This window comes from Phocoena sinus, chromosome 13 (assembly GCF_008692025.1).
Source record: "Phocoena sinus isolate mPhoSin1 chromosome 13, mPhoSin1.pri, whole genome shotgun sequence".
Classification (NCBI taxonomy): domain Eukaryota; kingdom Metazoa; phylum Chordata; class Mammalia; order Artiodactyla; family Phocoenidae; genus Phocoena; species Phocoena sinus.
The window spans coordinates 51,689,148-51,714,364 of NC_045775.1; the positions used below are offsets into that span (position 1 = coordinate 51,689,148).

General features: G+C 35.7%; 1 protein-coding gene across 1 annotated transcript in view; it reads left to right on the forward strand.

Annotated features, from left to right (window-relative positions):
* PEX13 (peroxisomal biogenesis factor 13) overlaps positions 1–22,606 on the forward strand; it is a 36,145-nt gene extending 13,539 nt beyond the window's left edge. The window contains exons 2-4 of the mRNA XM_032652786.1: positions 3,141–3,835; positions 17,167–17,292; positions 19,640–22,606. Of these exons, the coding sequence (XP_032508677.1) occupies positions 3,141–3,835; positions 17,167–17,292; positions 19,640–19,938 (1,120 nt within the window). The 3' untranslated portion in view covers positions 19,939–22,606. The remainder of the gene's footprint in view (positions 1–3,140; positions 3,836–17,166; positions 17,293–19,639) is intronic.
* The last annotated feature ends 2,611 nt before the right edge of the window (positions 22,607–25,217 follow it).

The window sequence follows — 25,217 nt, forward strand, 5'->3', positions numbered from 1 at the left end:
ATCAGTTATACATATAAATATATCCACTCTTTTTTAGATTCTTTTCCCATATAGGCTATTACAGAGTACTGAATAGAGTTCCCTGTGCTGTACAGTAGGGTCCTTATTAGTTATCTATTTTATATATAGTAGTGTGTATATGTCAATCCCAATCTTCCAGTTTATCTCTCCACTACTCAAGTGGCATTTTCTTTTTCTTTTTTTTTTTTTTTTTTTTTTTTTGCGGTACGTGGGCCTCTCACTGTTGTGGCCTCTCCCGTTGCGGAGCACAGGCTCCGGACGCGCAGGCTCAGTGGGCCATGGCTCACGGGCCTAGCCGCTCCGCGGCATGTGGGATCTTCCCAGACCGGGGCACGAACCCATGTCCCCTGCATCGGCAGGCAGACTCTCAACCACTGCGCCACCAGGGAAGCCCTCAAGTGGCATTTTCTTGATAGCAAAACTTTCTCTGTGAAGAAAGAATTTGTTGATTTACATTATAGTGCAAGCTCCTTATCTTGCAGATTGGCCCCTTGAGTAGCAGTGACTTAAAGAATAGTTGGAGGGCTTCCCTGGTGGCACAGTGGTTAAGAATCCGCCTGCCAATGCAGGGGACACAGGTTCGAACCCTGGTCCGGGAAGATCCCACATGCCACAGAGCAACAGCCCGTGCGCCACAACTACTGAACCTGAGCTCTAGAGCCCGCGATCCACAACTACTGAACCCACGTGCCACAACTACTGAAGCCTGTGTGCCTAGAGCCCGTGCTCCACAAGAGAAGCCACCGCAATGAGAAGCCCGTGCACTGCAATGAAGAGTAGCCCCCGCTCTCAGCAACTAGAGAAAGCCCGCGTGCAGCAATGAAGACCCAACGCAGACAAAAATAAATAAATAAAATTAAAATTAAAAAAAAAGAATAGTTGGGAAGAAAATATCTAGAAGGAAGTACAAAGAGACAAAAGGACAGGAAAATACAGAAAGGAAGGGAAGAGATTTAGAGGATGAAGCAAGGTATATTTTACAGATAGAAAAGATAAATAGTCCTTTAACACTTGAAGCAGTGCTTCTCAAAATATTTGTGATGATGGCCAATACTTTTTATAAAATGCAGTAAAAATATCATAGCAGTGTCAAATTACTTAAACACAATCTCGTTTTCTGTACTTACTATAGATTGGTATAAAATGGTTCATAAAATAGCACTGGTCCACAGACCACATTTTAAGTAGCATGATACTAAAGAAATTAAATTCATAATGAAAATTCTTCCCAGTAGGAGAATTCCAAGCCCATATGATTCACTGGTAAACTCTAGAAACCTTTAAGGAAGAAATAATTAACTTTTCTAGAATATAGAAAAGAGTGAAAGACTCCCCCAACTCTTTTTAAGAGGCCAGTTCAACCTTGATGTCCAAACCTGACGAAGACGTTTACAATAAAAGCATATTAGGACAGTCTCATTCATGAACATAGATATAAAAAAATCTTCAATAAAATATTGGCAAACCAAATTCAGAAATATATTGTGGCCTACTTGATTCTACTTCAGGAATGCAGGTTGGCTTTAACATTTGAAAATTAATGTAATTCATCATAGACAGTAAATGAAAAAATTCATATAATCATCTTGATAGGTGCTAAGGAATCGTTTGATAAAATTCAGCATTCATTCGTGGTAAAAAATTTTATCGAAAAGGAATAGAAAAGGAACTACTAAATCTACAACAAACCTACAACAAACATGATAATTATTGGTGACATCTTGAAAATTTTCCCTTTGAGATTAGGAATGAGACTAGGATACCTTCTATCATCCCTTCCATTCAAGATTGTACTGCAGGTCCTAGATGCAATACCTTAATAATCAAAGCTGTAAGAATTGAAAAAAGGAAGAAATAACCTATCATTATTTGCATACAATATGACTGCAGATCCTTAAGATTCTAGAAAGTACAAAAGAAGAATCCAAAATAAGGTTGTTAGATATAAGGACCATATTTTTTTAATCAATTATTTCTATATAACAGCAAAAAAGTGAAATATTAGAAAGACACCGTTTACAATAGCATCAAAAAAATCAAATATATAGAAATAAATCTAAAGAAAGACCTCACAGTAAACTATAAAACATTGAGACTCAGTGGTTATTTTATTTTTTTAATTAATTTATTTATTTTTGGTTGTGTAAGGTCTTGATTGCTGCCCATAGGCTTTCTCTAGTTGCGTGAGCAGGGGCTATTCTTTGTTGCATTGTGCACGCAGGCTTCTCACTGATGTGGCTTCTCATTACAGAGCATAAACTCTAGGTACGCGGGCTTCAGTAGTTGTGGTGCATGGGCTCAGTAGTTGTGGCTTGCGGCCTCTAGAGCACAGGCTCAGTAGTTGTGGCTCACAGGCTTAGCTGCTCTGTGGCATGCAGGATCTTCCCGAACCAGGGCACGAACCCCTGTCCCCTGCATTGGCAGGTGGATTCTTAACCACTTCACCACCAGGGAAGTCCCTCAGTGGTTATTTTAAAAAAACATTATTAAGGAAAATCTTTAAAAGACATAAGTAAATGGAGGATATGTTATATTGAATTGAAACTCTCAATATAATGGAGATGTCAACTACCTCAAATTAATCTACGAATTTAATGTAATCCCAAACCAGCATCTCAATAGGGCTTTTGTGGGGAGAACAGTGTAGAACTTCAAACTCTGATTCTAAAATATATATGGATATTCAAAGGGTCAAATAGCCAAAACACTCCTGAAGATGAAGAATAGCGTAGGAAGATTTGTCTTATTGGATATTAAGACCTATTATAAAACTATAGTAATTAAGATAGTGCCATTTAGGTGTAAGGGTGGACAGATATCGAGTTGTAACTAACCCTGAGGAAATGGACATGTGTCTTAAAAAGAAACCAAAGGTTGAAGATACTACTAATAATGCAGCATAAGTAAACAAGAATATAGAGTTCAGTCAGCTATTTTATCTTATCCATTTTGTCTTAACACAGATTTTAAGCATCTGGATATTAGAGACTATTCCTTACTTTAAGACATCTTTAGTAGGATCTGTCATAACACTAGGTATATACAAAGTGTTTAATAGTTAACTTTGAATGAATTTATTGTGTGCTTAAATTACAACTTTGAATCCTTTTTGGTTTTAGATCTGCTGATTTGGGTCCTACTTTATTGACAAGACCTGGACAACCAACACTTACCAGAGTGCCACCGCCTATTCTTCCAAGGCCATCCCAGCAGACAGGAAGCAGTAACGTGAACACTTTCAGACCTGCTTACAGTTCATTTTCTTCTGGATATGGTGCCTATGGAAATTCATTTTATGGAAGCTATAGCCCTTATAGTTATGGGTATAATGGGTTGGGCTATAACCGCCTTCGTATAGATGATCTTCCACCTAGTAGATTTGTTCAGCAAGCTGAAGAAAGCAGCAGAGGTGCATTTCAGTCCATTGAAAGTATTGTGCATGCATTTGCCTCTGTCAGCATGATGATGGATGCTACCTTTTCAGCTGTCTATAACAGTTTCAGGGCTGTATTGGATGTAGCAAACCACTTTTCCCGATTAAAAATACACTTCACAAAGGTTTTTTCAGCTTTTGCATTAGTTAGGACTATAAGGTATCTTTACAGACGGTTACAGTGGATGATAGGTTTAAGAAGAGACTCTGAGAATGAGGACCTGTGGGCAGAAAGTGAAGGAACTGTGGCTTGCCTTGGTGCTGAGGACAGAGGAACTAACTCAGCAAAATCTTGGCCAATATTCTTGTTCTTTGCTGTTATCCTTGGTGGTCCTTACCTCATCTGGAAATTGCTGTCTACTCACAGTGACGAAGTAACAGGTAAGAGTAATAAAATGGGTTCAAAAACCATATAACAATTTCAAGAATAGATTAAATTAGCTTTCTTTATGCATTTGTATTTAATATTTTGATCCAGTTATATTTTCAGTTAAGAACTTCAAAACTGGAAGAGGAACATGTAGCAAAAACAGGCTTCTTGATTTATTCTTTGTTACTTCAGTTTAACAGCACACATTACTTAACTACTGTTCACAAGTCACTGAACTTGATTCTGTGGAAGATACAAAGATAACATAGGGCATAATCCCTTTATCTTTCTAAAACTTACTGGGAGAGAGGTGGGCGAGACACATAAATAGGTAATTGTAATGAGGCATAAAGAGTGTAAGTAGTACGACAGTTGGGGAGAAACATAAGACTTATTGAGCCTTTTTTTTTTTTTTTTTTTTTGCGGTACGCGGGCTCATGGGCCCAGCCGCTCCGCGGCATGTGGGATCTTCCCGGACCGGGGCACAAACCCGTGTCCCCTGCATCAGCAGGCAGACTCTCAACCACTGCGCCACCAGGGAAGCCCGAGCCTTTTTTTATTATTATTATTTTCTTGAATTTTATTTTAATTATTTTTTTATACAGCAGGTTCTTATTACTCATACATTTTATACACATCAGTGTATACATGTCAATCCCAATCTCCCAATCCATCATACCACCACCCCACCACCACCCTCCACTGCTTTACCCCCTTGGTGTCCATACTTCTGTTCTCTACATCTGTGTCTCAATTTCTGTCCTGCAAACTGGTTCATCTGTACCATTTTTCTAGGTTCCACATATATGTGTTAATATACGATATTTGTTTTTCTCTTTCGGACATACTTCACTCTGAATGACAGTCTCTAGATTCATCCACGTCTCTACAAATGACCCAGTTTCGTTCCTTTTTATGGCTGAGTAATATTCCATTGCATATATGTACCACATCTTCTTTATCCATTCGTCTGTCGATGGGCATTTAGGTTGCTTCCATGACCTGGCTATTGTAAATAGCACAGCAATGAACATTAGGGTGCATGTTTCTTTTTGAATTATGGTTTTCTCTGGGTATAGGCCCATTAGTGAGATTGCTGGGTCATATGGTAATTCTATTTTTACTTTTTTAAAGGAACCTCCATACTGTTCTCCATAGTGGCTGTATCAGTTTACATTCCCACCAACAGTGCAAGAGGGTTCCCTTTTCTCCACACCCTCTCCAGCATTTGTTGTTTGTAGATTTTCTGATGATGCCCATTCTAACTGGTGTGAGGTGATACCTCATTGTAGTTTTGATTTGCATTTCTGTAATAATTAGTGATATTGAGCAGCTTTTCATGTGCCTCTTGGCCATCTGTATGTCCTCTTTGGAGAAATGTCTATTTAGGTCTTCTGCCCATTTTTGAATTGGGTTGTTTTTCTTTTAATATTGAGTTGCATGAGCTGTTTATATATTTTGGAGATTAATCCTTTGTCCGTTGATTCATTTGCAAATATTTTCTCCCATTCTGAGGGTAGTCTTTTCGTCTTGTTTGTAGTTTCCTTTGCTTTGCAAAAGCTTTTAAGTTTCATTACGTCCCATTTGTTTATTTTTGTTTTTATTTCCATTACTCTAGGAAGTGTATTAAAAAAGATCTAGCCATGATTTATGTCAGAGAGTGTTCTTCCTATGTTTTCCTCTAAGAGTTTTATAGTGTCTGGTCTTACATTTAGGTCTCTAATCCGTTTTGAGTTTATTTTTGTGTATGGTGTTCGGTAGTGTTCTAATTTCATTCTTTTACATGTAGCTGTCCACTTTTCCCAGCACCACTTATTGAAGAGACTGTCTTTTCTCCATTGTATATCCTTGCCTCCTTTGTCATAGATTAGTTGACCATAGGTGTATGGGTTTATCTCTGGGCTCTCTATCGTGTTCCATTGATCTATATTTCTGTTTTTGTGCCAGTACCGTATTGTCTTGATTACTGTAGCTTTGTAGTATAGTCTCAAGTCAGGGAGTCTGATTCCTCCAGCTCCGTTTTTTTCCCTCTAGACTGCTTTGGCTATTCAGGGTCTTTTGTGTCTCCATACAAATGTTAAGACTTTTTGTTCTAGTTCTGTAAAAAATGCCATTGGTAATTTGATAGGGATAGCATTGAATCTGTAGATTGCTTTGGGTAGTATAGTCATTTTCACAATATTGATTCTTCCAATCCAAGAACATTGACTATCTCTCCATCTGTTGGTATCATCTTTAATTTCTTTCATCAGTGTCTTATAGTTTTCTGCATACAGGTCTTTTGTCTCCCTAGGTAGGTTTATTCCTAGGTATTTTATTCTTTTTGTTGCAATGGTAAATGGGAGTGTTTCCTTAATTTCTCTTTCAGATTTTTCATCATTAGTGTATAGGAATGCCAGAGATTTCTGTGCATTAATTTTGTATCCTGCAACTTTACCAGATTCATTGATTATCTCTAGTAGTTTTCTGGTGGCGTCTTTAGGATTCTCTATGTATAGTATCATGTCATCTGCAAACAGTGACAGTTTTACTTCTTCTTTTCCAATTTGTATTCCTTTTCTTTCTTTTTCTTCTCTGATTGCCATGGCTAGGACTTCCAAAACTATGTTGACTACTAGTAGTGAGAGTGGACATCCTTGTCTTGTTCCTGATCTTAGAGGAAATGCTTTCAGTTTTTCACCATTGAGAATGATGTTTGCTGTGGGTTTGTCATAAATGGCCTTTATTATGTTGAGGTAGGTTCCCTGTTTGCCCACTTTCTGGAGAGTTTTTATCATAAATGGGTGTTGAATTTTGTCAAAAGCTTTTTCTGGGGCTTCCCTGGTGGCGCAGTGGTTGAGAATCCGCCTGCCAATGCAGGGGACACGGGTTCGAGCCCTGGTCTGGGAAGATCCCACATGCCGCTGAGCCCGTGAGCCACAACTACTGAGCCTGCGCGTCTGGAGCTTGTGCTCTGCAACAAGAGAGGTCTCAACAGTGAGAGGCCCGCGCACCGCGATGAAGAGTGGCCCCTGCTCGCCGCAACTAGAGAAAGCCCACGCACAGAAACGAAGACCCAAAACAGCCAAAAATAAATAAAATAATTAATAAAAAAAAAAAAAAAAAAAAAAAGCTTTTTCTGCATCTATTGAGATGATCATATGGTTTTTCTTCTTCAATTTGTTAATATGGTGTATCACATTGATTGATTTGCATATATTGAAGAATCCTTGCATTCCTGGGATAAATCCCACTTGATCATGGTGTATGATCCTTTTAATGTGTTGTTGGATTCTATTTTGTTGAGGATTTTTGCATCTATATGTATCAGTGATATTGGTGTGTAAGTTTCTTTTTTTGTAGTATCTTTGTCTGGTTTTGGATCAGGGTGATGGTGGCCTCATAGAACGAGTTTGGGAGTGTTCCTTCCTCTGCAGTTTTTTGGAAGAGTGTGAGAAGGATGGGTGTTAGCTCTTCTCTAAATGTTTCATAGAATACACCTGTGAAGCCATCTGTCCTGGACTTTTGTTTGTTGGAAGATTTTTAATCACAGTTTCAATTTCATTACTTGTGATTGGTCTGTTCATATTTTCTATTTCTTCCTGGTTTCAGTCTTGGAAGGTTATACCTTTCTAAGAATTTGTCCATTTCTTCCGGGTTGTCCATTTTATTGGCATAGAGTTGCTTGTAGTAATCTCTTATAATCCTAGGTATTTCTGCAGTGTCAGTTGTGATTTCTCCTCTTTCATCTAATTTTATTGATTTGAGTCGTCTCCCTCTTTTTCTTGATGAGTCTGGCTAATGGTTTATCAATTTTGTTTATCTTCTCAAAGAACCAGCTTTTAGTTTTATTGATCTTTGCTATTGTTTTCTTTGTTTCTATTTCATTTACTTCTGCTCTGATCTTTATGATTTCTTCCCTTCTGCTAACTTTGGGTTTTGTTTGTTCTTTTTTCTCTAGTTCCTTTAGGTGTAATGTTAGATTGTTTATTTGAGATTTTTCTTGTTTCTTGAGGTAGGCTTGTATAGCTATAAACTTCCCTCTTAGAACTGCTTTTGCTGCATCCCATAGGGTTTGGATTGTCGTGTTTTCACTGTCATTTGTCTCTAGGTATTTTTTGATTTCCTCTTTGATTTCTTCAGTGATCTCTTGGTTATTTAGTAATGTATTGTTTAGCCTCCATGTGTTTGTGCTTTTTACGTTTTTTTCCCTGTAATTCATTTCTAATCTCATAGCGTTGTAGTCAGAAAAGATGCTTGATATGATTTCAATTTTCTTAAATTTACTGAGGCTTGATTTGTGACCCCAGGATGTGATCTATCATGGAGAATGTTCCGTGCACACTTGAGAAGAAAATGTAATCTGCGGTTTTTGGATGGAATGCCCTATAAATATCAATTAAATATATCTGGTCTATTGTGTCGTTTAAAGCTTGGGTTTCCTTATTAATTTTCTGCCTGTATGATGTGTCCATTGGTATAAGTGAGGTGTTAAAGTCCCCCACTATTATTGTGTTACTGTTGATTTCCTCTTTTAGAGCTGTTAGCAGTTGCCTTATGTATTGAGGTGCTCCTACATTGGGTGCATATATATTTATAATTGTTTTATCTTCTTTTTGTACTGATCCCTTGATCATTATGTAGTGTCCTTCCTTGCCTCTTGTAACATTCTTTTTTTTAAAGTCTATTTTATCTGCTATGAGTGTTGCTACTCCAGCTTTCTTTTGATTTCCATTTTCATGGAATATCTTTTTCCATCCCCTCACTTTCAGTCTGTATGTGTCCCTAGGTCTGAAGTGGGTCTCTTGTAGACAGTATATATATATATGGGTATTGTTTTTGTATCCATTCAGCAAGCCTGTGTCTTTTGGTTGGAGCATTTAATCCATTCACGTTTAAGGTAATTATCGATATGTATGTTCTTATTACCATTTTCTTAATTGTTTTGTTTTTGTTTTTGTAGGTCCTTTTCTTCTCTTGTGTTTCCCACTTAGAGAAGTTCCTTTAGCATTTGTTGTAGAGCTGGTTTGGTGGTGCTGAATTCTTTTAGCTTTTGCTTGTCTGTAAAGCTTTTGATTTCTCCATCAAATCTGAATGAGATCCTTGCTGGGTAGAGTAATCTTGGTTTTAGTTTCTTCCCTTTCATAACTTTAAGTATATCATGCCACTCCTTTCTGGCTTGTAGAGTTTCTGCTGAGAAATCAGCTGTTAACCTTATGGGAGTTCCCTTGTATGTTATTTGTTGTTTTTCCCTTGCTGCTTTCAATAATTTTTCTATGTCTTTAATTTTTGCCAGTTTGATTACTATGTGTCTCCGTGTTTTTCTCCTTGGGTTTATCCTGTATGGGACTCTCTGTGCTTCCTGGACTTGGGTGTCTATTTCTTTTCTCATGTTAGGGAAGTTTTCGACTATAATCTCTTCAAATATTTTCTCGGGTCCTTTCTCTCTCTCTTCTCCTTCTGGGACCCCTATACTGGGAATGTTATTGCGTTTAATGTTGTCTCAGAGGTCTCTTAAGCTGTCTTCATTTCTTTTCATTCTTTTTTCTTTATTCTGTTCCGCAGCAGTGAATTCCACCATTCTGTCTTCCAGATCACTTATCCATTCTTCTGCCTCAGTTATTCTGCTATTGATTCCTTCTAGTATAGTTTTTATTTCAGTTATTGTATTGTTCATCTCTGTTTGTTCTTTAATTCTTCTAGGTCTTTGTTAAACATTTCTTACATCTTCTCGATCTTTGCCTCCATTCTTTTTCCAAGGTCCTGGATCATCTTCACTATCGTTATTCTGAATTCTTTTCTGGAAAGTTGCCTGTCTCCACTTCATTTAGTTGTTTTTCTAGGGTGTTATCTTGTTCCTTCATCTGGTATATAGCCCTCTGCCTTTTCATCTTGTGAATGTGGTTTTTGTTTCACAGGCTGCAGGACTGTAGTTCTTCTTCCTTCTTATTGAGCCTTTTTTATATGCAAGACACTGTGCTAAGTATTTTGTGTATTTTACTCATTTAATTCTTACAACAATTCTAAGAGAAATTATCCTCATTTTACAAGTGATAAAACTGAGGTTCAGAGAAGTCTCTTGTTTAAGGTCACATCTTTAATAAGCCAGACCAGAAACAAAACCAGGCATATTTGACTGTTAAGCCTCTACTCTGTCAACTGGTACAGAGTATTATCTCAGCTCAGAAGAGAAGCTGACATTTTTTGGCTCTTCGTATCCAGAAAGAAGTAGCATCTAAGTTAGATTTTTGAAAGATAGGTAACATTCCATCAGTTACATAGGAAAAAAAAAAAAAGACTGAAGCAGATGGAGTAGCTTGAACAAAAGTATATAGGTAGGAAATATGAGATTTGTTCATCAGCTGTCCTATAGTATTGAATAGAAGGATATTAAGAAGTAAGGCTGAGAAATTAGATTGGAGCCTAGTAATGGAAGATCTTAATTTCCATGACAATACTTAATCTTCATTTAGTAAGGAAAAGATGGTTTTTTGGTTGTCTGCTTTTGGTTTTGTTTTTTAAAGCAGGCTTGTGACGTACATATAAACAGTGCTGTAAAGAGGTCAGTCTGTCTTAAGTGTTTAAAATAGGTCAGTGCAGGTTAACACAGGTTGAAATTGGATGGTAAGATTAATAAACAATTTTGGGTTATACTTACCATTGTATTCCCGAAAGCTAACAACCTGACCAGCATATCCAAGGTGCTTAATAAATATTTATTAATTTAGGGACATCACTTATGATGCTTTTGCATTTGAATGGATGAGAAATAATGAAGACCTGAACTAGGGTATGTGAAAAGCAGCAAAGATATAATAGACGTAACAGATTTAGTTACTAGCTAGATGGAGTTCGTAAAGGGAAGGGAGTAATTGAAATGCCCTAGACCTTTTAAATTGAGTTATGAGAGGGATAATGTTTTATTTGTTAACAAATATTTGTTGAGTGCCTACTACATACCAGACACAGTTCTAGGATCTAGGGATATAGCAGTGAGTAAAACAGATTTTAAAAATTCCTGCCCTTGTGACTAGTGGGTAGAGACAGCAATAAACAACTAAGTCAAATATATAGTAAGTCACAAGGTAATAAGTGCCATAGGAAGAAAATAAAGCAGGGAAGAGTGTTGCAGAGTGCCAGTGGTAGGAAATGGGGTTACAGAGCTACACACAGGGAAGGCCTCTCTGAAGGAGATAAAGGGGGTAAGCTGAATGAGGGAACTGCTGGAGGCATAGGGAACAGCAGAACTGCATAAGTGGCAGTGTGCCTGGCATGTCACATGAACGACAGGAGGCCAGTACGAATGGAGCAAAGTCAGAGTACCAGGAGATGAAGGAGGGAAGAGTACAGAGTGTCGATGGTATAAGCCTTGTAGACATTTTAAAGAACTTTGGCTTTTATTCTGAAATGCGAAGCCATGGCAGAATTTTGAGCAAAGGAGTGATATGATTTGACTTAGGTTTAAAAAAAAATCTTTTTCCTGAGAATGAATTTTAGGTAGAGCTAGGGCCACAGAGACCAGTCTGGAGAATCTAGAGGCCGTTATAGTAATTCAAGTGGGAAATGGTGGTGGCTTGGCTCTGGGTCACAGTGATGCAGGTTCTGAGGTAGGTCACATTCTGGATATTTATTTGAAGGTAAAAGTCAATAAAATAAATACAGAGAAATCACATGGAACAACTGGTTTGTGAATATCATTCATTTCATTAGAGCTATATTGAGTTTGGTTGTGCCAGTGGGACATTCAAATGGAACTTGAGAAAGTTTCAGAAAGCAGTTTAAAAGGCAGGAAAGGATCTTAGGAAAGAGGTGAAAAATGAAATATTTAAGAGTCATCCACATAAAAGTGAGAGTTGAAATAGTGTTAGTGGATGATATTACAGTGGTAGAGAGAAAGAGGAGCTAAGATGGAAACCAGGAAGAGCAGAAGTAGAACTATGTTAATCCTGTGTTATAGAAGTGAAGGTGAAAGGAGGAAATTTCAAGAAGGGGGAGAAGGATGATGCCTGGTGTCAGATGCTGTAGTAAGATAAGATCGAGAATTGAAAAAAGGTCATCGGATTTGGCAATTGGAGGTCATCAGCTCCAGCAAGCAATTTTAGTAAAGTAGAGGAGACAGAAACCATGGAAGAGTATAAAGGGTATATAAAATCAGAAGGTGTGAAAAAAGAAAAGATTAACAATGAATGGAGGAAGAAAAATCAACAGGCTGCTTGGGTAAAAGCAAGTTGATGTGGTAGTTTTCCATTTTTTTGTTGTGCTTTGTCTTTTATGAAGTGAAATCTGGGAATGTTTTTAGGCTGAAAGAAAGGAGTCTGTAGAGAAGGATTGATTGTCGAGGAGGGAGAAACAGGAGTCAAAAGATGAAGCCTCCTGTAAGAGGTGGGAGAAGATACGATCCAAGGCAGGTGAAAAGGAGGGGCGATTTTTTTATCTGAGGCCAAAGAGGGAGCAATGGGTAATGATACTAAGAGATTTTTGAGGAAAAGCGGAACTGAGGAAGCTTAGGCCCTATGACTTCTTAGCTGCTTAGGACAGGGGTCAGCAAACGATAACCTGTCAGCAAGATCTGCCTTGCTCCTGTCTTTGTACAGCCCACAAACTAAGAATGGTTTTTACAGTAAAATCCAAAAGAGTACTATTTGTGACATGTTAAAATTATATGTAATTCAAATATCTGTGTCCATTAGTAAAGTTTTATTAGAACACAACCACATTCATTCATGTATGTATTGTTATGGCTACTTTTGTACTGAAAGACCAGAGTTGAGTAGTTTGTAACATAGAGATCCTATCTATGTTGGCACTCTCATTGCTTTGCACTTGTTCTGCACACTGCAGATCTCAGTAACATAACTTGGCAATGTGTTGAGTGCCACATGTACTGTTATACTCCAATATATATTTTTATTATGAGTACGTACATGCCACACAAGAAAAGAAGAGTGAAGTGGACTTTGAAAGTCACACTTTTAAGGCACAGTATAGTCTGGATTATTTTGTTACTGAATTAGGTGGTAAACCATTATTACATTTATTATGCAGTGACAACATAGCTGTGTTAAAGGATTACAATATATTGCGTTGGCCAAAAAGTTCCTTTGGTTTTTGTTGTGTTTTTTTTTAATTTTATTTATTTATTTTGGCCGCATTGGGTCTTTGTTGCTGCATGCAGGCTTTCTCTAGTTGCGGTGAGCGGAGGCTACTCTTCATTGTGGTGCACGTGTTTCTCACTGCGGTAGCTTCTCATTGAGGAGCACAGGCTCTAGGCACATGGGCTTCAGTAGTTGTGGCACATGGGCTCAGTAGTTGTGGCTTGTGGGCTCTAGAGCGCAGGCTTAGTAGTTGTGGCACATGGGCTTAGTTGCTCCGTGGCATGTGGGATCTTCCTGGACCAGGGCTTGAGCCTGTGTCCCCTGCATTGGCAGGCGGATTCTCAGCCATTGCGCCACCAGGGAAGTCCTCCTTTGGTTTTTAAGTAAAAATAAAAGACACATTTTTCATTTTCACCAAGAACTTTATTGAACAACATATTCACCATTTTGTTCCACTACCTTCTGCCATTTTTCAGGCAACTTCATAATTCCATCTTCCCAAAACTTTTTATCTTTTTGAGCAAAGAACTGTTCCAGGTGCCTTTTACAGTCTGCCAGGGAATTGAAACATTTTCCATTACGAGAATTTTGTAAAGACTGAAATAAATGGAAATCTGAATGAAGGTGCCATGTCTGGTGAATACCATGGATAAATCAGAACTTCCCAGCCAAGCTCTAACTGCTTTTGCCTGGCCATCAAAGAAACATGTGGTCTTGCGTTATCCTGATGGATGATTATGTGTTTTCTGTTGACTAATTCCGGACGATTTTCGTAGAGTGCTGCTTTCAGTTGGTCTAATTGGGAGCAGTACTTGTTGGAATTAATCGTTTGGTTTTCTGCAAGGAGCTCATAATAGAGGACTCCCTTTCAATCCCACCTTATGCACAACATCACTTTCTTTGGTTTTTTTTTCTTTTTTTAATATTTATTTATTTTTATTTGGTTGCACCAGCTCTTAGTTGCAGCTCACGGGCTCCTTAGTTGCGGCTCACCCACCCCTTGGTTGCAGCACATGGGGTCCTTAGTTGTGGCATGTGAACTCTTAGTTGTGGCATGCATGTGGGATCTAGTTCCCTGACCAGAGATCAAATCCAGGCCCCCTGCATTGGGAGTGTGGAGTCTTAACCACCACGCCACCAGAGAGGTCCCAACATCACCTTCTTTGGATGAAGACCGGCCTTTGGTGTGGTTGGTGGTGGTTTATTTCACATGCCCCACGATCTCTTCCGTTCCACATTATTGTATAGTATCCACTTTTCATTGCCCATCATAATTTGTTTTAAAAACGGAACACTTTCGTTACGTTTAAGTAGAGAATCACATGTGGAAATATGGTCAAGAAGGTTTTTTTCTCTTAACTTACGTGGAACCCAAACATCAAAGCGATTAACATAACCAAGCTGGTGCAAATGATTTTCAACGTTTGATTTGGGTATTTTGAGTATGTCAGCTCTCTCCCGCGTGGTGTAACATTGATTGTTCTCACTTAATGTCTCAATTTGATGGGTATCAACTTGAACTGGTCTACCCGACCGTGGAGCATCATCCAGCGAGAAATCGCCAGCACGAAACTTTGCAAACCACTTTTGACACACATTCGATCAGTCACAGCACCTTCTCCATACACTGCACAAATCTTTTTTTGCACTTCAGTTGTGTTTTTACCTTTCTTGAAATAATAAAGCATAATATGCCGAAAACGTTGCTTTTTTCCTTCCATCTTCAATATTAAAATGGCTACACAAAAATTCACCAATTTTGATTTTTTTTTTTTTGCTAATATAACAGCTGTCACAAAACAGTCTAACAAAATTGTTTCAAATGAAGTTAAAGACAACTAAGCACTACTGGAGCCATCTTACAGAAAAATAAACTCTTTGGCCAACCCAGTACATCAACATTAGCAGACTGAGCACTCATCACAATATTCCCAACTCACAGGAAGTCAACAGTCAGAAAAATTAGAAAATTTAAAATGGAATAGCTCATCATAGCAGAATTTCCTCACCCAAAAGGGGTCAGGGGAGGGAGCAAAAGAAGGGGCTTCCCTGTTGGCACAGTGGTTAAGAATCCGCCTGCCAATGCAGGGTACATGGGTTCAAGCCCTGGTCCGCGAAGATCCCACGTGCCACAGAGCAACTAAGCCCGTGTGCCCCAACTACTGAGCCTGTGCTCTAGAGCCCACGAGCCACAACGACTGAGCTCGTGTGCCACAACTACTGAAGCCCGTGCGCCCAGAGCCTGTGCTCCACAAGAGCAGCCACCGCAATGAGAAGCCTGTGCACTGCAACAAAGAGTAGCCCCTGCTCGCCACAACTAGAGAAAGCAGGCACGCAGCAACGAAGACTCAACGCAGCCATAAACAAATAAATAAGCAAAAGAAGAAAAAATAAGCCTGCAACCAAAATAAGTTTCTGAGAGGCTCATTTGTCAGATTAGCAAGGAAATCTGTTTACCAGTGGTTATTGCAACAGCCAAGGAAATGTGTCAGAGAAAGTAAACTTGTTTAAGACTGTTAACCTTTCAGGGAGAACAGTTTCTTAAAGAGTATTTGAAACATCATTTTAATAGTCATTTTAAAACAAGGCAGATGAGTTCAAATGGATTTACTTGGCTCATGATGACCCAGTAGATATGGTTACTGCTCAGTGGTTTATTGGAAGAGTCAGTGTTGAATTTGAAGTGGCTGAAGATGTAGCCTCTGTGAATAGTCTGCATGGAACAACTACAGACAAGAATATCTTCAAAGAATTTGGAAAAAACTAATCTGCAAAGATATGTTGTGACTGATGGTGGTAAAAATTTGTGTGGAACAGAAAAAGGCTTAGTTGGGCAAAATTTACAGTTTTGAAAATATAAGGTTTTTAAAGCCTATAGTTATTCATTGTATTCTTCATCAGCAGGTACATTGCAGAAAATACTTGAATTTGTCATGTGTTACTGAACTAGTAATGTCAACGGTGAATTTCAGTCACCCTTGTGGACATAACTATTGTAAGTTCCCTGAATTTTTGTCAGAAGTAGAAGCTGAAGATCCTGACTTGCCCTACCACACAGCAGTTAGATGGCTAAGCAGTCAGTGGTTAAGTTTTATTACTCTTTTTGAGGGATCAAGACCAAGACTGATATTTTTCTGAAAAACAAGAACCGCCATCAGCCACTCTTAGAAAACGTTTAATGGCTTTGGAAATCAGCTTTTGCTGCAGATTTGGTAATCTTCTTAATGAATTCAACCTAAAACTGTAAGGCAGAATAGCAATTATATTTTGAAACTTACATTGGAGTGAAGTTATTTTGACAACAACTAATATTGTTTGAATCACAAATAATGTCACACTGCTTTATACACCCCCCACCCAGGTTGTCAAAAGTTAAAGAAACAAGATTTCCCTTCCCACATAAATTTGCAGCAGATAGACTTTTCAAGCTCAAACTACAATTCAGAAGTGTTTTTGGACCTCCATGCAAGTGCGAAGGAAATGTCCATATTTCAAAATCCATTTAACTGCCGTTGAGGAGTTTCCATTTAGTCTTCATTTGGAAGTGATTAGTATCTAATGTAAGGACATGTTAAAAGGTTAATATTGAAGGAATTTAACAGAATTCTACTCTATTCATCTTCTTAGGATGAATATGCTCAATTAAAACCACATGTTCAATGTATTGATATCAGAATTTGGCAATACATATCTATGTGAAAAAACATTTTCAAAATGAAATACCTCAAATCTCATTACAAATTAGCATTAACAGATGAATATTTGCAATTGATACTGATGATAGAAAACACTACCTTTGAACCCCAAATTAAGTGAAATATTATCCTATCCCCAAAAGATTCCGTTCTTTGTAGTAGACCTATATTACAAAAAAAGAATTCAATTGTTATATTTTGAATTTTTCATAAAATTTATGGAAAATTTTTTTCTCTCTTTATATAAGAAACTACACAACATGTTCAATTTTGCCTCATGGCCTACAAAGCCTAAAATATTTACTATCAAAAATCTTTTTACTCTACAAGAAAATTGCTGACCCCTGGCTTAAAGTAAGGGAACTAGAATTTGGAGCTTAATAGGAAAAAGTTTATAATAGGTATCGTAATGAACATATTGTTGATTTTACGTAGTGTTAATTGTGGAATTTACTTTGAGGGGAACTTTTCTCTTGGCAAATAAGTTTATACAGTTTGCAAAACATAGCCACTGAAATATCTTTTTTTTTTAAGTTTTACTAACCTAATCTTAATTCTTAATTTGGTTTATAGACAATACCAACTGGGCAAGTGGTGAGGATGACCATGTAGTTGCTAGAGCAGAATATGATTTTGTTGCTGTATCCGAAGAAGAAATTTCTTTCCGTGCTGGTGATATGCTAAACTTAGCTCTCAAAGGTAACAAAACATGAATAAATTGGAATTATCTGCATTTTTAGAATTTGTAAATGTAATATTAAAAACTGCATTAAAGGATCTTGGTCACCGTTAGTTAACTCAGAAGTAGTTACTAGGATTTCTTTTTGTCAATGTAGACCTTCTAAATCTGGGGGAGTGGGAGAAAAATGTCCCAACAGTGTTGTTCCAATAATATTTCACTGAGATAAGGAAAAATTTTGTTTATATAATCTCTTCTGAACTCAAAACACTTTTAATCACCACCCCAAAACATGAGGTTAGCGCTAAGTGTAACAAATCTAATAAACCAAAGTAATTGTCTAGCATCATCTAAGCATCCCTATTGGTCTTTTATTGCTGGGACTAGTATTGCTTTCTTTTTTACTTGAATAATGTTTACTTCAGAAACTTCAACATGAATATTTAGGAATTACTGTCATGACGTATTAAAGAACCTCAGCAAGAAATTTATAGGCATTCAGGTTAATTTTCAGACGAGGTCACTAATAGTTTTTAACGGCTCCAGACAAAATGGCCTTTTCCTCCACCTTTCCCCAGTAATGATCAGAATTTTTGTGGATTTACAAAAAAAAGATTTTTTGTGTATTTGTTGGGATTCGGGTTTGCCACGAAAAGTCACATTTTGTTGGTAAAGATACTAATAACAATAATAACAGCTGTCATTTATAGACTGCTTATTATGTACTAGGGGGAATTCCCTGGCGGTCCAGTGGTTAGGACTCCACGCTCTCACTGCCAAGGGCCCAGGTTCAATCCCTGGTTGGGGAATTAAGATCCCGCAAGCCATGGGGCGGCCAAAAAAAAAGAAAAAAAATGTACTAGACACTGTACTTTACATATTTCGTTTAAACCTTATAATAATGCTGTAAAGTGAGTACTGTTATTATCCTGTTCCTGCTTTACACATGAGGAAAGCGAGATTCAGAATGAGTAAATTGTCCTGTGTGTTGGAGCTGGACTATGAACCTAGGTTTATCTAACTTCAGAACCTGTATTTTTAACCACTTTGGCTGATTTCCATGTGATCTATTAATGGAAACTTTAGCCTTTTATTGGTGTTAGTCACTCTTTACATAAGGGAAAAATACCTTCAATGTTCAAATCATTAGTTTAATGTGTAAATAATTGAAAATTTTGGATCAAACTTGCTAAATCTCTGCCTCATCTCTTCACACACAAAACCTAGGCTTCCAATAAAAATTTTTAAATAATAAAATAAAATGTAACTTTTCAAAAATCCTGGCTTTTAGGTATTATACTCATGTTTCTCTTCTAGTGAAAATAGTAACTTACTATTTTAGATTTCAAAAGAATTATTTCTTTTTAAGATTTATTGTTAGAGGAAAATACAGATAATTCGTTTTAATAAATCTAATTAAAGAGTAAAGATCAAATGTGGTTTCTTTCAACTAAATTATAATATTCCAGAAAAATTTTATATCAGATTATTCTTCAACTAATAGTGCCTTTTAACACTTTGGCTTTGCTTTGTTGCTTTCCTCCATTGCTCAATTAAAATATGTGTGGGCATTTAGAACAAAATCAGTCGCAGACATGGTTAATTTAACTTTTTAAAAATTATTATTATAGAATAGTATTAAACATGAAAATGTCATATTGTGCCTAAATTATAGTGTTGAACTAAAACTTAACAGTTAAACAGGTTTTTAAAGACATGGATAAAATAGGTGGGAGAATATCAAAATACAAAACTGAATATTTAAATAATCTTTCCTACTTTAAGCTTAGAGTATTGCCTTTAACTTTTTCTTATGTGGCTATAGTTAACTGAGGTCTTCAATTTTTGCCCACCTTGGATTAAAATTAACATTCACTGTCCTTCAGGATTATACATCACAATCATATAGAATGAATTTTATATTTCAGCTAAAAATATATAAAGAAAGCTGCCTTATGTAAATGTATATATTTATTTTCTATACTTATCCCTAACTTATCCTATTGAGAAGTAATGAGATATTCATTCCTTAAATTTCAATTTAAAATATGAAAGACATTGATGTTAATTTTCATCTTTTGATAGAACTGAATCGTTTTACTCTATGAATGCACCAACTGATGTAAACTTCATGTTCTTCAAGGCTGAAAAAATATTTAGTAAATATAAAATTAAAAGTGTAAGTTGTAAGAAGGGATCCTAGACTTAAACCTACTCATCTTGATTTTTTGAATATTCATGTACACTATTTGTTTATGTATTTTATTATATAAGTGTAACAGAGATTTTACTTAACATTTCATTATCAATATTCTGTTGGACCCTCAAAGTATGTGATAATTACAAGGCTGTCTTTTCTTCCATCAGAACAGCAACCCAGAGTGCGTGGTTGGCTTCTGGCCAGTCTTGATGGTCAAACAACAGGACTTATACCTGCTAATTATGTCAAAATTCTTGGTAAAAGAAGAGGTAGAAAAACAGTGGAATCCAGTAAAATTTCCAAGCAGCAACAGTCTTTTACCAACACAACACTAATTAAAGGAGCAACAGCTGCTGATTCTTTGGATGAACAGGAAGCTGCCTTTGAATCTGTTTTTGTTGAAACTAATAAGGTTCCAGTTGCACTTGATTCCACTGGGAAAAATGGAGATAAACAAGATCTTTGATAACTTTCATGTTTACCTGCAGCTGAACTATACTTCAGAGTACTTTTAAAAAGTTTCTTCTTACAAAGAAATTCATCTTCAATCCAATGAAAACATTTGTTAATGGCTATTCCAGATGTTTTGTTGCTAGAAATTATTAAAGTTGTACACTAGTACGTTGGTCTAGTGACCTGGTTACATTTTACAAGTTGTTATTGGACTATGAGGATATTTGTTTTACCTAGATTTTAAGATTATGGAGACTATCATTATCATCTAATTTAAAACCCTGTGTTTATTGAAAGAATACGATTCATGAACTATAGAATACACAGTTTGCTACAGTAGGGATCACTAATGCATTTTAAAATTCTAGATTAATTGACTTGGAATCCTCAGAAGTTGAGTGACAACATATAAATATCAGAACAGGCAAAAAGGCTAATTTTTCTACAACTTTAAACAGAATAATAAAAATTTTCTGATGTGTATTACATCCAGTATTGGGTTTTTTTAGGCAGTAGTAATGTTTTCACCCACTGACAATTGATACTTTTATCTTTTATTGTATTTTTTAAAAATTTATCTTGGAAAAGTCACTAGAAGCATTGTGAAGGAAATGGTTCCAGGGTGACATATAGCCCTAATTTAGTTTTCCCTGCTAATAAAGAGGCTATAATTTATCTTTCTTACAGATTATTTCCATTTCTTCAGAGGATCATATCCCTTTACAGTATGATTAGTTTTCATCCTGGGTGAATCAGAATACATATATGAAAGATTTACTTTGTTTTCCAGCAGCCAAGACTCAAGTCCTTTGAGTTTCCAACTCAGTTCCAGCAGCAACGATTTTAAATCTTTTCATAGATTCTCTGCTTCTACCTAATATAATTAACTTTTTAAAATTCCATATTCAGGCTGTTCTTTAAACATTGAGAGTGTGTCACATTGGGTACACATTTCTTTTAGGTGTGGTTTTTACCACTGAGACTATAAATACAATGCTGAATTGCCATTTAGAATATGATAGTGCTATTCGACTTGTTTTTTGTTTAATAATGATTTTAAATCTAGTTAAATTTCAGAACACTGAATATTTCCCCACAAAACTGGAAAATTCATGTACTTGCTGTGATCATACTACAAAAATAATACTATCAGAAATACAGGGTACAAGAATACATTTACATATATTGTTGAAAACTTGGAATTATTTGATATTTTGATTTAGTATTTTTATCTTTCTTCTTACAGACTTTATGTTCAACAAGTAAGTAATTCTAGAACAGTTCAAACTAAAACATTAGGAACCAAGTATGTGTATAATCAACATAGAATTTTACTAAAGGCTTCTTGGGAATCTCTCTTTTGAGACAATATAATAACTAATATATCATTTAAAGTACAAATGTTGACCCCGTGCAGAAAAAGTAGTAAGATAGTAAAATCTGTTTATCTTAGGCATATTTTTCTAACACCCGGTTCTTCAAACCTTCAAGTTAAGGAGATTAAGTTACTTATATATTATTTTCCATTTGTGTTCTACAACTAGAGGTTCTGCTTTGTTTGTTAGAAAGTAATTTATGGAAATTTTGTTATTGAAACAATTTTTCATAAATTAATAAATTTGGCATTGAGACATCTAAATTGAATACTAGAAGTGAAGTAGAGGTGAGATGTTGAGTCGGCGCTGTTTAGATTAGAAAAGGTGGGTCTTTAAGATAGTACTTGTGATTGCTATTAAAGATGTATAGGGAGAAGAGTATAGTACAGAATGAATGACAAAAATAATTTGACTTGGGACATCCCTGGTGGTCCAGTGGTTAAGACTCTGAGCTTCCAATGCAGCGGGCGTGGCTTCCATCCCTGGTGGTCGGGGAACTAAGATCCCACATGCCTGCATGGCATGACCAAAAAAAGAAAAAAATTGACTTTTCTTAGGGTGTTTTTGGTTTTGTTTTGTTTGTTTGTTTTTGGTTAAGAATGCTAAATTGCAATGTATATTATCTGACAGGTAACTATTTGTGTTTGAAAATTCCTTTTCTATTAAGAATCTAGAAAAGGAATTTAGGACTAGAACAAGCAGAGACATTTTGTAACCTTTTTTAGATGACTAAATGTAATGTTTAAGGCTCCAATATTGTTATTTTTAGGAACTTATTTAAGGACTGCTACTTTACAGAAATTACTAACTGAAACTAAACACTTCAATTAATAAAATAATAAATCACAAGTTACAACAATAAAACAGGTTTCATTAAAAATTTTTTCTGATTGTAGTTTACCAGTGTAGAAAGGAAAAGGTAGGAGGACTATAAATTTTCATGTTTTAACATTTCATTTAGGTACTTGATTTAGTCTATCAGTGTGTCATAATTATATATTTACTTGAATACTGCTGTCCTTTATCTTGTGCTTTCTTTAATAGAAAAAAGAATGATATTAAATGCAGTTAAAATTTTATTTTTAATAGATTGTTAAGTTGCTTTTACTGGACAAATAAAAATATATTAAACTTGATTGACATTTTTTGAAGACAAACTTAACTCTTTTCAGGATTGCAATTAATGTAAAAGTCTCTGTATTTGTCTTCATATCATTGTGTATATTAACTACTGCAAACCAATGTGTCTGCTCTATTTCCTTGTGATTTAAAGAAAATATTAAATTTACATTTATATAAAAATTATCTAGAAGGTGAGTTAAATAAAAATAAGGCCTCAAGTCTAGGTTTTGGGAGACCTAGATTCTAGTCTGGACACCACTACTTACTTACTGTAAGATTATTTTTCAGTTTCCACATTGATAACATTGGAGATAGCTACTACATCTGCCTCACATGAGAGTGCTTTTTTTAAAATATGAAGCACAGTCAAAAGTAAGAGATTATGACAACTACTTATTTGTAATTTTTTCATGTATATTTAAACTTCTTACATCCTGTTAAAATGTCACAAGGTATTTATATCAATGTAAAATTTCAGATTCACACATAATTAAAATTAGTTCACTTGTACTTATAACTTTGCCCAAAATGTAATTTTAAATTATTTTGCTGAATACCAGAACAGCCTAGAAAAATGCAGTGGAATATTTGTTCAACACAAAGAAATTTTGTTTTTTAAGCATTGCCTTTAAGTGTCCTTTCATATTGTATGTTGTTTTTATTTAGCTTATCTTATTTGGGAGAATGAACTGTTTCTTTTAAAGACAGCTAACTCACAAATCCTGTGGGGTACTTACTATATTATGCCCTATGGATAGTTTTTCACATTTAATGAAGAAATGTTTTAGTCTGACTTAACTGTGTTTCTCTCCTCATATAAATCGTTTCTTTTTTTTAAGGATTTCATGTGCTCAGCATTGACTCAATCATTAATTATACTCTTTATTAATGACAGCAGTATCATTGGTCTAGAAAACCTACACTTTTGTTCTGCTTCATTTTACCTTAATAGTTTTTCTTCATCTCCTGGCTGCAATTCCATACTCCCCACTCTCTACTATATTTAATGTTTATCCTTCCAAGCCATCTTCCAAATTTTTGATATATTTCTTTGAAAAAATATATAATAACATTTATTTTGTATAACTTTTAAATTTTATATCAATGATATTATGATATAAATTTCATTTTGCTTCTAACTTTTATAAAATATTAGGTTTTTAAGAACTATTCATGTTACTGTATATAGCATACTTCTGACTGCTGCATATTATTCTATTTTATTCACATACCATAGATTATCTTTTCCTCTAGTCATAGATACTTAGGTTATTTCCAGCTGTTCCCACTTCTACAAACTTGTACATTTCTTCCTATGACTCTGCCTTGTAGTTTCTTTGGTATATATGGCCTAGAGTAGAATGGCTGGGGTTTTGAGTATATGCATATTTAATTTCAGTTAGTAATGCTGGATTGTTCTTGGAAATGGTTGTACCAATTTGCACTTACACCAGCAAGACATGATGATTTCATTTTCTCTACATCTTCAGCAGTACTTGATATTTTCTGATTGTTGTTAATCTGATAATGTATGAAATTGTATTTTGTTTAATCTGCATTATCTGATTACTAATAAGTCTAAGCATATGCTTTTTAGTCATTCTGGTTTTCCAGTCTATGGATTGCCTATACTTATAATTTGCCCATTTTTCTACTAGACTTTTCTCTTTCTTGCTGATTATAGTACAATAAATTCTTTATATAGTCTAAATAATGTTTCCGGAAATAACTTAGGCTTTTCATTTATTAATTCTTGTCTTTGGTGTCCTTTATGGAATAGAAATTTTAAATTTTGCCCCCAGTTGTTTGTATTTTTAAGGTCTTGTTCTATCAGTGTTATAGTTTTACCATTTACATTTAATATAATTGGAGTTTATTTTTGGATATAGTATAAGGTATGAGTCCAACTTTTTCTCCAGCTAAGCATTAAGGGAAAAGTGTTATTAAGAAAACCACTTCTCTCTCTCTCTAGAGGAAAATTATCTTGGATTTACTTTTTCCTTAGCACTATTTCCTTGAAACAGTGGGTTAAGATAAATAAGGAATGCCAGCTGTTTACCCAGCAACATTTTTTTTATTGTAAAAAGCACAGGCTTTGAGATTTCTCTGAGTAAGGTACAACTGATAACCAAGCTTGTTCCTCCTTGGGGAGATGTGGAACCCACCTTTAGGGATTTTTACACCATAGTGGTTCCTGTGGCATGTGAGGCTTACCTAAGGTGGATGCTCTCCTCTATATGCTGTGTTTACAGTGCTATACCTTTCTGGCAAGCTAAGTGACATTGGTGCCTTTTGGATCTTGTCAGTGTGAATGTCTGCCGGGTATGCAGAGTAGAGTTGTAAGTTTTTCTAACACCATCTATTAAATCCATATTTTCCCATTTCATTACATACCAAGTTTCCATAAGCATGAAACTGGGGCGCTCTGTTCTGTTTATTGGTAAATGTCAATTCCTTTCCCAGTACAACACTTTTAATATAAGTTTGTAATATGTCTTAATAGGTGAATCTATTTGTCCTACTTTGTTAAAATTACCTTAGCTGTTTGTGGATTTTTATTCTATGTATGTATACATTTTAGTATCTATGTATACATTTTAGTATCAGTTTATGAAGTTCCCCAAAACAAGCTGCTGAGATTTTTATTGGAATTGAATTGAATTTGAAGATTAATTTAGAATTAACATTTTTACAAGGTCAAATCATCACATTTGTGAACATAATTTTTTTCTTCATTTATTCTGGACATCATGTGTTTATGGGTTTTTTATTTGTTTGTTTTTTTGGCTAATTC